The 14978-nt window shown below is 50.2% G+C and overlaps 1 protein-coding gene across 1 annotated transcript in view; it reads right to left on the reverse strand.

The window, feature by feature from the left end:
- Positions 1 to 240: 240 nt before the first annotated feature.
- The window catches only part of DOCK3 (dedicator of cytokinesis 3), a 404390-nt gene continuing 389652 nt past the window's right edge, over positions 241 to 14978 (reverse strand). The window contains exons 46-50 of the mRNA XM_017890007.1: positions 9520 to 9638; positions 8275 to 8362; positions 4547 to 4669; positions 3910 to 3992; positions 241 to 3069 (exon numbers count right to left, since the gene is read on the reverse strand). Of these exons, the coding sequence (XP_017745496.1) occupies positions 2560 to 3069; positions 3910 to 3992; positions 4547 to 4669; positions 8275 to 8362; positions 9520 to 9638 (923 nt within the window). The 3' untranslated portion in view covers positions 241 to 2559. The remainder of the gene's footprint in view (positions 3070 to 3909; positions 3993 to 4546; positions 4670 to 8274; positions 8363 to 9519; positions 9639 to 14978) is intronic.

Genomic DNA, 14978 nt, shown 5'->3' on the forward strand with positions numbered 1-14978 from the left:
GGGGAAAAAATCAAGTGGCAGATATTTACATCTAAAATTCACATTACTTGTTGGATTTTGAACATGCTACCACAATATATACAGTAAAATACCTCTTGGGACAATGGTACAATTTTGTTTCCTTTAACTTTGCTTTTCTGGTACAGGTAAGATCATTTTTAAATCACTTGTTTTCTTTAAACATGAATACAGAAAAGAATGGTTAGAAGTTTTCTTGTTTTAAATAAGCACAGAATGCGTGAGGTTAAAAACACATTTATAGTGCTGAATACCAATTGGACATCACACTCTATACATTTTTTGCTCAAATTCCTGTACAAATACACAGCATTCAAATAGGTATTTACAAGTAAGCTTGAAAGAATGAAAATCAGTATTTTACAATCTTCTCAAAGGGTTCTCATCTCTGGCCTCCCATTTCCCCTCAGACTGAATAATTCTCCAACAAAAGGGATTTCAGAATGTGTCCTTTTCATTCAGTTAGGGAAAATGGAGAGGGGAAACAAACGGTTTCAACTTGCATAATGCGAAGCCAAATGAACCCATACTCCTCTCCTTACCTCTTGTGCCACGAAGTGGAGAAGGTAGCTGTTCTTATGTGATGGCTGCCTTGTCCAGGGATTGACGTTCAGAAGTGCCTTAAAATCTAAGCTCTCCTACCTTTGAATCAAATCTGAAGCTAGCCCTGACCCTCTAACACCTGTGAACACCAGATGGTCCAGAGAGTGAAGCTTGCAAATAAATGTAGGCTGAGAAGCAGGCCAGCCCTTTGAGGGCCCACATCCTTAGCAGCCTTCTGCCCCACTCTGCCTGGAGTGAGCCTGATGGTATCAGAAGGGACCCACACTGATGATAAAGCCCCAGAAAAACCCTGGAGGTAATTTAGACCTCCATCTTTCCCAGTAGGTTACGAGCATTTCTGTTGAACAAGCTGGGGTTTGTTTACAAGTGAAAAACACCCTGACCATGGCCTTTACTGTCTGGAAATAGGGGCAGTGGAGAAGGGATGAGGGGCTTGGGCCCAGGGCCTGGCTGTGAAGGTCACACAGGCCGGCAGAAGAGGAAATGGGGGCAACATGCCTGCCCAACAAGGCAGCCTTGTGACCATCATTAATATGAACTTGAGCAAATAAAAGAAAAAATAAATTTTGTAGGCTTTTTTTTTTTAAAAGTAACTTAAAAGCACCCTGGTGAAGTACTACTATACCCACCTGACCCTATCCCCCCAAATAATAAACTGAGAGGAAAATCAGTGCCCTGACTTGAATGAGTTTCCTCTGAAGACACCACTGCTCTGCTTTATAGTTTCCTATAAAGACACCAACAGACTGGGGAGACTGGAGAAACTGCCCTCCTGCCAGCCCCAAACCCTGAGTGGTGGTCCCCATGGCCTGGAGCGGATTGCTGTATGTGGCCACTTGGGAGATGACAATTCTACCTGCACGGCTATCTGCTTCCAAAAGGAGAAGCTCCTTCCCACCCTCTTTACCCAGGAGCCTGCTGAACCTGACCACATGTCCTCAGGGCCTGGAAGCCTGGCTAGGCAGCCACCCCCATGGCTCAGAGGTAGTGCTGAAAATCCCTGATTCAGGAGCTGATGGTAGGCATTCTGAACGCTTCTGAAAGCTTCGAGGATTTCTGGCGCCTGCCACACCCCAGACTCACTCTTACACCAGTCTCTACCACATAGGAAGGGGACCAGCTCTCCCTAGGAGGAAGGTGGCTAAGATAGCCCCTCTGGCTCCATACCTCCACTCAAACCCCAGAGGGTGGGAGATAACCTTTGCAGATCCAGTCACCACTGGGGCTCCTGTGGGGCATGAGGTGTTTCAAGAATGGAAGAGAGCAAATGGTCAGAAATAATGTGATGGAGAGAAAAATCCAAGATGGAGTAGGAGACGGCTGGCCCATTGAACCCTGGCAGTTCCCTGGGCATGCAGTTAGGCCAGTCACATGCCTGAGCCAGCAGGTTGGTCCAGCCAGCCCCTCAGTAGCACACTCCTGGATGGAAGAGGGGCAGGTGGACAGGCATTTGTGCAAAACGGCTTGTGGCCCTTTTTCCACCTGTGACATGTCTATATGGTCCTTGCAATCCCTGAATGCAACCATGAACTCTTCTGTCCATACAGCAAAGGAAGAGGTCCTTAGTGCAATTTCCATTCTGTGCATCTCTACCCTGGAGGGAGGGCCTGGGCTCCCGCTCCTGGGCCCTGCAGTGTGGCAAAGTGATTCTGTCTGTGCAATTTCTCCATATAGCTCCACATGGTCCAGAACTGCAGGAGGAAGAAAGCATCTACTGCATAAAGGAAAGAAAGGAAAACCCATAGAAATGGAAATGTAAAAAAATAAAAAGGGAAGCCACAACCCTTCATGCTGCTGTGGCCTCTGTACATGGCAACACATGAGTTCACGGCAGTAGAATGGAGACTTGGGGTGGTTCTCTCCTGAGTGCCAAGCCTCTCTGGCTCCCTGCGGTCGGGCTGGGGGACTTGCTTTTCAGACCTGGAGTGGTTGGCAAGCTGCTTACTGAGGGCGGCATCCCAGCCGCCTCATTGCCCCTTACTGCTCCCCTCGGCCGTGCTCCCAAGCCATGCGGGCCTGCTCCTCCTTAGCGCTCCCAGGAGGCAATGAAGCCTTGCGGTGCAGGCCTCGAGGCCTCTCAGTCTCTTCACGCAGCAGCACCCCCTCATCGTGCTCCAGGGCTGGCAGGCGGGGGTGGTAGGGCTTGGGCGGCAGCGCAGGCGGGTCCATGGGGTCCTGAGGGATGACGCACCCTGGGGCTGAGTGGCTTCGGCATGGCTGGGCCTTGATGGAGTCCAGGACGGCAGATTCAGAGAGGCTGTAGTGGACAGGGAGGTAGGGTGGCTCAAGATCTTCGTCAGCATTCCAGGCCTGGCTTGGCATGGAGTCCATGGTGTCAGTGCGAGGTGGGACCTCCGAGGAGTGCCCAAAGTTACTCTCACTCAAGGAGGACACACCGCTGCTGGCACTGCCGGACAGCGTAGAGTTGCTGCCGTCCAGACCTGACTGGGGGCTTGTTGGGGAGGCTGGGATAGGGTGGAGAGGAGACTGTGAAGGAAAGGGTGGGCATGTTAGAATCCCTCTCTCCAGACAGGCTGACTTGCCCGCCATGGGAAGACCAAGAGCCTGCTTATAAATGAACTTTAACCCTCACCAACAGCATGTTTCTTGTTTCTTCAGCAACAAGCTCCCAGCTCCTCCCACCACCCTGAAGTAAGCCAGTGGAACTCCAGAATCATCTGCATTTCTGTGGCCAAAAAATGGCCCTGCCCTGGCTGCTGGGCATTGGTGCCCCCTGGTCCCAGGTCCCAGGCTGCTGTCGGTGGCTCTGGGATACTGACATAAAGGCTGGGTCATCAGGCCTGTTGAGGGGGACAGAAAGAACCCTGGTGGGCCATGGACTAGAGGAATGTATTCTGCTGCTAAAATCTGTGATAGACTCAGTCTTTTCCAATTTGCAGACAAACAGGTAGGAAATTTTACTCTCCTGAGTTTTTCATAAAGTTCTTGCTTTTACTGAATTCTAGTTTGAAATGCTCTCTGATCACCACAGGAACGTTTGTTTAGCTAGCGAACTATGGTGTGTTGATACCTTGGTGCTGGCTGACAGCCCCCAGGTTTCCCAGTGCTCACTGCCCACACACTCTTGGTACTGTGTGTTGTTGTCTCCAGGACCCTCTGATCTCCCTGCCCCCATCACATTTGCTGCAGGACACAAGTGTGCACCTGCAGCTCAAGTGTGGCTCTGGCCACCCCCAGCTTCTGCCAGGCTGGGGAGAGAGGTGAAGGGGAGGGCTCCGGTTCCTCCTGTAGACCCCAAGGGTGGTTCTAGAGCAGACAAGATGACTCATCTCACAGCCTGGTGGGGCTGCCGCTTCAGTACATTACCTTGCGCAGGGTCCGGGCAGGGAGGGCTGGGGGGGTATCACCCAGAGGGTGGTGGAAGGCGTCAAAGTGTAGGGAGTAATGACCTGCAAAGGGAACAGAACCAGAGCCTCAGCTGGGGGCCCTGCACAGGCTTCATGCCAGCACCATCTTGCTGGGCCAACTGGGCAGGCATGAGAAGAGTCCCCTGGGGACCCCTCAGCATTGAGGGCTATGGATAAACCTCTCTTTACACTGGCCTTCTCCAAAACACAGGCTGCTGGGGTAGAAGAAACCCACTCCACACAGGAAGTCAGAAAAGTTGAGTGCTTCAGAAGTCTGTGGAACAGGCCTTAGGCAGCGGCAGCTGTAGCCCACTGCTAGGCGATGAAACAGTCTGGTGAGAAGTGTGCCTGGCACAGTCAATTCCATTGTCTTCAGCCTTCTAGTTGGGATTGCCTTCCTGAGCTAACCTGTTGTACTCAGAAACCTCACTGACCCCAAAGCCCAGCAGGATCCTTCCTGTGGTGGGGCTGTTTTTGCTTTGGCTGAGTCGGCCCAGAGAATGGCCAATCTTCTCAGCTTAGATGGTTGTTGCTGTGGCCCTTGAGCAGAGTCTGAGACCAGGGACTATTGGGGGACCCGCTGGAGGTCTTCTTACCATGCAGCAGGCTTCGGGGAGGCACTGGGGGGGCCAGGATGCGCCCCATATGGGCAGACAGGAAGGGCTGGGCCTCTTGGGCTCCGCTATCCAGACTCCAGCTGCTGGGGGCTGCTGGCACAGCTGAAGGGTGGAAACAGATGGCATGAAGGGAGATTACTTCTTGAGCCACCCTCTGGGAGAAGTACAGCCTGTGGCTTCTCCAGTGTGCACCATGTATCCAGCACACGTGTGGGGCATGCCAGCACCTGGAACTAAAAACACTGGCCAAGCAAGGCACTGTGGCCCACAGGGGAGACTGCCCAGGGATTGAAGCTGCTTAAGAGGAGGGCAACAGAGTGAGCTTATGTCTAAAGAATATTCAGGATGAGATAGCTGAATGTGCAGCAAGGAGTGAACAGCTGCGGCCTCTGGGATCTGCCAGGAGGAGAAGAGAAAACAGGACAGAAGAGTAGAGATGAGAATGAGAATATAGAGAGAACACAGGACACAGAGCTCTTTGCCAAAGTCTAGAGTCAGCTCTCCTACTGCCCAGGCTCAGTAGGAAAAGCAGGGAGCAAATACAGGTACCTGTTGGAAGAAACTGCAGCCCAGATTCAGCTGGACTCACTGCTTCCTAACAGGAGGAGGGAGGGCTGTGGAGCCCATGAGTGCCCTTTGGCATCTAGAGAACCCCAGTTCCTAGCACCCACATGCCATGGATGCAGGGTGCAGTGGGCCCAGGATAAAGGGAAGCACAAGAGTGTCCTTCTGTGTTAAAGAAGGAGTCCACTGCCAGAATACTGTCCCCTCAGCCACAGTTGGGATGACAGATTTTTCAGGAGGAGAGAGGAATGATGGCTGGACCCTGGGGTCTGAGGGTGCCACTCTGCAGAAGCAGCAGTGGACATGTGAATTCTCTTGGCCAGCTCCTCCTAGAGAACAAATACCAGCAAAAAGAAATATGTCCTTTCTCTGTTGGAGCCAGGCAACTCCACTCTCCCCTTTGGGCTATTAGCAGCAGAGAAGCAGCTCACAATCCAGGTGCTGTCACTGGATTTGTTCTCAGGCCGTGGTAGCTACATTGAGCCTAAGGTTTGGGTTCTTCCTGGTCTAGACACAGAGAGGGGAATTTCAGGGCCTAATGGGAGCTGAGAAGCTTTGGAAGGGAGGAGCTAGAGTCTGTTCTTTGAAAAGGATGTGGCCAGAAGGGCTGGGCCCCCTCAGCTGTCCAGGGATAAGATTGTGACATCCATCCATCATCATCATCTTCCTCTTGCTCAGGAACTGGTGTGGGCTTGCAGCAGAACATAGGGTAAAACTCCACTGTCTAAACAGCCTCAGTTCTGAGGAGAATTGCCCAGTCTCCTGGTATGGTTGATGGCTGGTGGCAGGAAGGAGGGGTGTGCCAATGATTGAGTTGCAGGTGAGACACTTAGCTGTTGCCTGAAAGGAGGAAATAATTCTGCATCTGATGAGCATCAGATGGCTTTCACCAAATAGCCTCCTCAGAGAGCCTGAGCCATCCCAAGAACAGGCCACTCACCCACACTCTCTACAAGATGCAGCATGAGCTTCTTGGTGCTAAGGCTCCCTGCACCTTCCCCTCTCTGCCAAAAAAAGCACCTTCTCCATAAAAAGCCACCAAAGAAGTATCAGGGAATAGGAAGCTTGGAAATGGGTCTGGGCAGCTTCCCTAAAGGGGTTTTGACAGCCCAGGATCTCAGATGCACACCTAGCCCTGGAAGAATTAAGGGGTGCAGATGTTCACCCACAACGGCTCAAAGGAGCTCTAGGCCAGGAAGGCTATGGGAGAAGAAAGCTGACAGGGCTGTAATGGTTTACAAAAGGGTGCCTGCCTGAGTGACTCCACGTAAACCAGAAACCATCAAGTTTGCCCTGCAGCCTGATGTCTGTGAGCAGTGGGGCCAGCAGACCTTTGTCATGTAGCACATGTGCACTGGGGCTAGAGGGAAGGCTAATATAGAATGACTTATCGTAGGAAAAGAGGGGTGATCCCAACTATATCCTGTCGCCTCCCTCCCTCACCATTAACAACTGTCCAGCACTGGCCTGAGGCCGCCAGTGCATAGCCCATGGTCCTGAAGGCAGGCTCGCCTGATCTGGGAGTCACTGCTTGGCAAAAAGAGATACCTGTGAGAGATGTAGTCCTCATGGGACTCAGAACCCTGACTGACAAGAAAATGATGACAAGTATGTACAGTTCCTGCCCTGGAGGATCCAGGTAGAGACTTAGGGAGCTACACTCCGGCCTGTGTGTTGCCACTGGGCAAATGTCTGATTAGCTGCCCTCTAAATGCTGGCCTTGTAGTATGGATATGCTTGCTCTGGGCTCAGCCTCTGTTCTGAGACAACCCTCCTTTCCTTCCACACCTAGTGGTGGGCATGTCCAGCTCCTTGATGTAGTCTGGCCTTGGCCTGAGGCCTGAAGCGCTAATGTATCTGGTTGGGGTAGGGTCCTGGTCGGGCCAACAGCACCTGTTTGAGCTCTAAGCCTATCTAGACTCTTGGCTACTTCTGACGTTGCTCTGCATCTCAGCTGAAGAAATGCCACTGTGGATTCTAGCCCTCCAGGCGAAAAGGGCACTCTGTTTTGGGTCACAGGTGCAGAAGTCCAAGAAGCTGCATGTTTTCGGGATATACGACCATGAAGCTATGAAGGCATCTTCAGCCAGTCTCCAGGCCCTTTGTGGCGGGGCACCCAGCTTCAGTGCCCATCAGTTTTTTGTCTCTTTAAAGAGGACACAGAGGTATGTCCTCCATGATGAGCAAAGGCGGAGCATAACAGTGGGGACAGCACATAGCACTTGATGAACAGGTACGATGATAACGTGATGATGACAGCTTTGGAGGGACATGTTCTGATGGAATAGGGGATGACAGGTTGTATTGGTGGGAACTGAATGTGCCCTAAACTCCAATAGATGGAGCAGCTAGGCAGAGAACCTGTGAGGAGAGGGGTGGATATGAGGCCAGGTTCTGTGTGGCAGGAAGGCTCAGCACTTAGTATTACTCTCTGTTAAAATTAATTCAGATCTCTGTGTCTCTGAGGTCTGAGTCTGCTTCTTCCATCAGCTTGCAGAAGCAGAACGCAGGGTAAAATGCCCACTCTCTAAACAGCCACAAGTCTAAGGAGGATTGCTTAGTCTCACAGTATGGTTGGTGGCCTGGCAATAAAAGATGAATTCACAGCAGCTGCTGGCCACAGTGGCTACAGGAGGACTGGACTCCTTTGGGGCACCCTGGGCTTCACTTGGAGAAGCCTGTCTTTGGGAAATAGCATGTCTTTCCCCTTCCTCTTGGGGCTCGTTTGGCCATGGCCTATTCTAAGCTCCAAGGAAAGATCCCTGAAGGCCCAAGCTGAGAGGGACCAAAGGGGCCACAAGGCCTGCTGAATTCTGCAGGTGGTTGGGAGGAGTCCAGGGAAGTAGTTGTCTACAGTTTGCACACACAAGCCCAAGTTTCCATAAAGGTGGGCTCAGGGCAGGAGGTACCTGGGGCCTCTTTGAGGGTAGGCCCTGGGGAAGGAGGGATACAGGATATAAACCTTAGCATCAAGCCAGACATGGGTTAAATAGTGAGCACAAGAATTGGTCAGAATTCTGGACAGACAGACAGACCTGAGTGTTGAAGTATGGCTTAGCCCTGGCCAGCTGGTACTCAGGGACAAGAGTCAGACACTCAGGATGGGGACAGACATGGGAAGAAGGCCACCTGGGGAACAATACCTTTTTCAGCCACAGACAGATTGGGATCACTGCAAGGTTTGCAGGCTCCGACCACTTGCTGGAACAGGGCTCGCTGGAAATTCGGTGGCTGAAGGAAGGAGATAAACATTATAGAGAGTGAAAACAACCAGTTATATCTTGGGAGGCAGTGTTGTGGGCCACAAGAGACAGGACATTACAAGATCAGACAGGGAAAACAAAGCAGTGGTACAGCTCACACTTGAGATATACTGAGACCTCCTGGCCAGCCCTAGGAAAAACTGTCCAGGATGTCTGGTTCTCATTGCTTCTATACACAATATTTGCGGTATCATCCTCCAGTATCTGGCTAGGACCCAGGCTGTCTTATGTAGGGCCCAAGAAACAGAACACAGCTACCTGGGAGCATCTGTTTGCATCCTTTTGTATGGCCAGAGAGATCCCCACTTTCCCATGAGCATTGACAGGTTTAGCCTCCTGGAGAGGCCCTGCACAGGCCCATGTTAGCGCCGAAGGTAGAGGAAAGGACAGCATCAAGCCTAGAGTCACAGACAGGACTTGCTGTTTTGATAGGCAGCTGCCAAGCAAACCTCATCCCTCTAGCTAGCAGAGCCGATCAGGCACAGGGAGGTGCCACTAAGAAACTCCTGGCATTCTGAGGCTAGGTAATGGTCACTGAGAGGTGACTTTTATGGACCCTGATAGAAGGGCGGGGGCAGACTGCCCAGGGGAGGGAGTTAATCCCTATAGCTTCTTGATCAAGGTCCCCAGGCAGAGCATTTGGAGAGTTGTGCAAATGGCATGTAGAACAGCCCAGCAGGTAGTGAGGGACTTCAGCTGGATGGATGAGTAAAAGAGGCAGACTTTGCTCCAGTGAGGATGCCACACAAATAGGAAGGAAGAATATCTTCCAGACCAATGTGTCCACCACTGCCTTCTCAGGACAGGCTGCAAAGAACCAATTACCTCCGCTAGACTGTTTAGGGATGAGGAGTCCAGGAATCTGGCGGGAAGGACAGATAGCTACATGAGCAGGGCTGGTTCCAGTGGTGGTTCCCGCCACCATTCTACTCACGCCTACACTCTGGATTGCTGGTCCTCAGGTTCACTGCACTCCATATCCAGGAGCCCAGCAGCCTTTTGAGGGATCTTACAGTGGAATGAGAGAGGCATGTAGGACAATGCAGAAGGCCCAGCAAATGCAAGGAGGGAAGCACAGGCTAACACACTTGCAGCAGAGGGCAGTCAGTGTGGTGGGTCTATTACCTGTCCGTTCTCCAGAATGGCTGCTGGATACATAGCACTGCTTGGGCGATCCCGGTATGTGGGCAGCAACAACATCATTTCACGGGCATGGCGGTACTTATCTGGCAGAGAGGGAGAGCCTGTAACCAAGTGAGAACAATCAAGCACAGATGACAAGCCACAGATGGAGGGTCCAGCAGTCAAGCATCCTCAGGATTAGGGAACCAGAGTAGGTATCCCTTGCAGTTAGGGTGAGGATGAGCTCAGCAAGCACAGGAGGAATGAAGCAGAGCCTGGTTGTTAGATGGTGGCAGTGGCTGCACCTCATGTCCCAGCCAAGGCTGACATACGGCAGGCTGGTGAGATGCAGATCTGCTGACACAGCCCCCACCATGCTCAGAAGCAGAGGGTGAGGAGAGTTAAGAACTGGAGCAGGGTGGCTAGGGGCTCCCTGCATCCAGCACTATCAGGAAATGGGTGTGGCCTGTATGCTGGGCTCTCCTGGGGTCCAGGCATGGGAACAGGCCAGCTTGCAATGGAGACACTCACACAGAGACAGAGACACTCAGATAACATAGCCACACAGTTATTACTTGACATACTGTGTCTTTACACACTTACCTTTTGACACCACTGGCCCTGTTCTCACCTGGCTCCCTACCGGCTTTTCTCAGAGGCTTTCGCCCTCAAGATTCTAGGTCCCCAGCGCCTGGCCTCTGCCTTCCTGCCAGTCCTACTGCAACCCTACAGCCAGGCTGGCTGGGGGCCAGGGCTCTGCACCCAGGTTGCTCTCTGGGGTTTTGCTCTGTGACACTTGCCCTTCCGTGAACTCAGGGTTCATGGAACTAATGTGGAAATTATGGGGCTTTAACCCAGGCTCTTTAGTTGACTTGATTCATGTTCTACTCCTGTGAGGCCTCTGCAGTGATTTTCCCTAGCCTGAGGGACTGTTATGGAGGCCACACCAAGCCACATGTGGTGTGACTTAGTCCCCATGGATTCAGGCCACAGCCATAGGTCCAGGAACTTGTCAACCCATGGTCCTTGAGAAGATCTTCCACAGAAGCAGCAAGAGTAACTTGCTGGCTTTCCTGGGGGAATGGGTAATTTGGAAGGCCCTCCAAATGTGCTCATTGTACCAGATACCAGCATATCCATGAGAAACCACTGGGGGAATCGGAGCCATCACAGGAGGATCACCTGGACCTCAAACCTCTGCCTGGCTCTTATGGTTGAAACCCCTGTCTGGGGTGTCGTCTGAGTGAAGCTTAGACCAACCCATGGGCTCCAGCTGAATCTGCAGCAGGGGTCAATCTGCAGCTCCTAGAGGCTCTGTGTCTCTGGAACTCAGGGTCTCTGGGGCTTTCCTTTGAGTGTGCAGTGCCAGCACTGTCAGGACACAGCTAAAAATAAGTCTTCTTCAGCCAGCTTGCCACAGGAGTCCTTGAGAAATTCCTCTTGTATTCATGTTAGTCCAAGAAGATGAGACTAAAATACTTTTAAGAAGTCAGCTTAATAAATACCAGTAATGGGCCGGGCGCGGTGGCTCAAGCCTGTAATCCCAGCACTTTGGGAGGCCGAGACGGGCGGATCACGAGGTCAGGAGATCGAGACCATCCTGGCTAACACAGTGAAACCCCGTCTCTACTAAAAAATACAAAAAAAACCTAGCCCGGCGAGGTGGTGGGCGCCTGTAGTCCCAGCTACTCGGGAGGCTGAGGCAGGAGAATGGCGTGAACCCGGGAGGCGGAGCTTGCAGTGAGCTGAGATCACGCCACTGCACTCCAGCCTGGGCGACAGAGCGAGACTCCGTCTCAAAACAACAACAACAACAACAACAACAACAACAACAACAACAACAACAAAAACCAGTAATGTAACTTTTTCCACAGTTGGTCTGAGTAATCCTGTTTGTAGAACCTCAGGGCTGGCTTTAAGACCCAGTCGTTAAAAAATGTTCTTTCACTTGTAAGAGAATGAATAAAGTATGATTTTTAAAACTCAACTTGAATTGCTATTTTGTGATTTTACTGGTTTCTATGTTCTCTTTTAGAACCTGTACTCTTAGGCAACCTCAAGAAGATGGCTATGTAAAGAGAAATGAAAAAAGCACCTGTTCTCACTGACTGATATAATGCTTTCCCAGCAAGAAACTCTCAGAATCCTTCCTGAGCCTTGCGGCCCACAGCTCTAGACAGGACTACTCTCTGTTCAGTATGCACACACACACACACACACAAAAACAGCACTTTTAGACTAACTCAGTAACATCAAACCCATATCTAATGCCCATTCCACACCAAGCATGTGATTGGAACCTGGTATACTGTCTTGCTCAGGTTGTCCGTGATCTCTCACCTCATGGAGCTCACAGCTCATGAAGAAAGCCCCACATCTGCATACTCAATATCCTGATCCGTGTGAGGGGGTTAGGATGGAGATACAGAAGCCTGAAGGCTGTAGCCAGGGCTCAGGGGCTCTGCTGAAGATTCAGACTCTTGTTGTGGTGGTCTCTCTGGGCTATGGTGGCCACAAAGGGGTGCTCCTTGCCACCACTAAATTTTTTACCTGTACCACTTCACTTCCCTTCCCCTGCCCTCTGCCCTGGGCAGCCAATCCCATGGTAGGAGAAGGTGATGGTTACTTTTCATGAAAACATTTGAACACCACAAGGGTTTCTGTGTTCATGGGACTTCTGAATTATGTGAGTTGTAGTCTAGTAAACCCCAGTGTCAATGAATTACTTAAGGATTATTCAAAATCCCTGTTTCCTAGCTCCAGTCAGCCTTTTGATCAGCAGGGGGAGCTGTCAACTCACAAGAGTTTAGACTGCCTGACAGGCCATTCCTCTCTGACATTTCCAAAGCAACAGGAATCACAGCAGTGTCCATGGGTATGGCAAGGAAAGCCAGTGGTCTCATGACCACTCTTGGGAGTGGGGAAAGTAACCCCAATGCAAAGGACTTCCCTCAAGATCACCTTTATGAAAGCTTTCCCCTCCCTGGTAATACCAAACACAAACCTCAAACAGAGTGGACTGTTTCCTCCCTTCTTAGCCCAGAGTGCATCTACATCTACTACATGCATTTGAAAGTATCAGTCTTTCTCTATGATGCCATGTCACACAGACCCTTCTATTTTGTCTCCCAGGGCCTAACACCATGCTTGACAGACGTAGGACCTGCACCTTTCTCCAGATGAGCCTGCACACGGATTGTATGGAAGTTGTGGTCTAGAAGGGACTTCCTTTCTTTCTTACATCCTCTGATCTTGTCACTATTCTCTTTGGGCCAAGTTCTAGTTAACCATTTTGCTTATTTTTGCACTTAATGTTTACCCCCGAAAGGGAAGGGGCTTCTCTCAGCCTTCCTCTGTGTGATATTCTGGAGTTTGGCCATTGTGACAGCTCCTCTCCAAAAATAGTGACCATCAACGCCTTCCCTCCCAAAACACACATGCCATTCCTTACAACATGAGGTGTAATCTCATTCCCCTCTCTGGTATCGGGGTTGACATTAGTGACTTGACGAGACAATAGAAACATGGGGGCTTCCTGGGACATCCAAGGCTGGGTAAAAAGGAGCCTTGAGGCTTCTTCCTGGGTCTCTTAGAATGCTTTCTCCGGGGATAATCAGCTGCCATGCTGTGAGAAGTCTAAGTCACATGGAAAGGTCATATGTAGGGGCTCAAGTTGACAGTCCCAGCCGCACCCCAAGCTGACCACCAGCATCAATTGTCAGCCATGTATGTAAGCCATCTCGAATATCCAGCCCAGCTGAGCCTTTAGATGATTCCAGCCAGTGACATCTGACTCCAAGTGAGAATTGCTCAGTGAGCCCTGTAAACCCACAGAATAAGAGATTATTATAGATTATTTTAAGAAGTTTTGGGGGTGGTTTATTATGCAGCAACAGATAACCAAGCATTTGAAGTAAAAAGGAGTTATTTCCAAACAAGGAGAACATAATTTCTCTCTATTCAGCACTGACGTAGTGCACCACCTGCCCCTAAGGCAAGATCCATGCAGATTCCTCACAAGCATTCAGTAAAAGCTTGATAAGTGAATAAATCAGTCAATAGCTAGAAGGGAAAGGTGGTAACCGCCATACTGTGAGGTCCCCAACAGCAGGGCCTGCTTATTCCTCCTCATTCTTCTTTTCAGGACACTGAGTATCTGGAACAGCCTAGAGGAAGTGTCTGACCAATGTCAGAGTGTAATTGAGTTCAAATGTTCATCCTTGGTTGCCTTCTGTGTTTATCAATCATCATGATTCAGAGATCTGTCCTCAGCAAGAATACCAGATAAAGTCTTAGATATGTCTGAGCATATCTTAGACACGCTTTGGGTTAGGGAAAAAAACAAAACCAGAGGGATTACAAAATCTGTTTCTGAAGCTCTGTTCAGGACTATTTACCTGAAGATACTGTAAATACTAACCTCAACTGTGGCATTCATGGCTCAGGGTTTCTTTTCTTTTTATTCCCAAGGCTGTCTTTCAATGTGCCTTCTTGATAACACATATCACTGCTCCTTCTCTATGTCTGCAGCCTTCACATACTGACAAATCTTCAGCATGCACCAATCTTTTGGTTCATTTGTCCTATTTAGTACTAGAAATGTCTGCTTTCAAATGCTGGCTCCCCTTTTCTGACCTCAGAGTCCATGCTAGGGAGGCAATATGGGCAGTGGAATGGGCATGAGAGTGAGGGCTGGTGAGCGTAAAGATCTGTGAACCAAACTTAGCTTGGCCATGAACTGGCTAAGTGGCCTTAATCCCCTTGCCCTGGAAATTAGGGCTTGGTCTGAATACTTCAGGTGGAAGTCTGACTGCCTGCTGCAACCTTATTCCACTTCCCTCTACAATCTGCCAAGGCTTTTCCCAGGTGGTCACTGCATCTTTTCACTGTGCCACACGGCCATCACTCCTACTGTGGGCTTCTCTCCATTACTCCCAGTTGTGGGCTTTGTGGGTTTCTGTGCTTTGGAGAGCTTCTTTCCTTAACGACTTCTCATGTCATAAATTTGTGCTGTTACACCAATCAGACGTAGATTTGGTCTTTTCACATAGTCCCATATTTCTTGGAGGCTTTGTTCGTTTCTTTTTACTCTTTTTTCTCTAAACTTCTCTTCTCGCTTCATTTCATTCATTTGATCTTCAATCACTGATACCCTTTCTTCCAGTTGATCAAATTGGCTACTGAAGCTTGCGCATGCATCACGTAGTTCTCGTGCCATGGTTTTCAGCTCCATCAGGTCATTTAAGGACTTCTCTACACTGCTTATTCTAGTTAGCCATTCATCTACTCTTTTTTCAAGGTTTTTATCTTCTTTGCGATGGGTTCGAAACATCCTCTTTTAGCTCGGAGAAGTTTGTTATTACTGATCTTCCGAGGCCTACTTCTGTCAACTTGTCAAAGTCATTCTCCATCCAGCTTTGTTCCGTTGCTGGCGAGGAACTGCATTCCTTTGGAGGAGAAGA

Source organism: Rhinopithecus bieti, unplaced genomic scaffold, assembly GCF_001698545.2.
Source record: "Rhinopithecus bieti isolate Rb0 unplaced genomic scaffold, ASM169854v2 scaffold_43, whole genome shotgun sequence".
Lineage (NCBI taxonomy): Eukaryota > Metazoa > Chordata > Mammalia > Primates > Cercopithecidae > Rhinopithecus > Rhinopithecus bieti.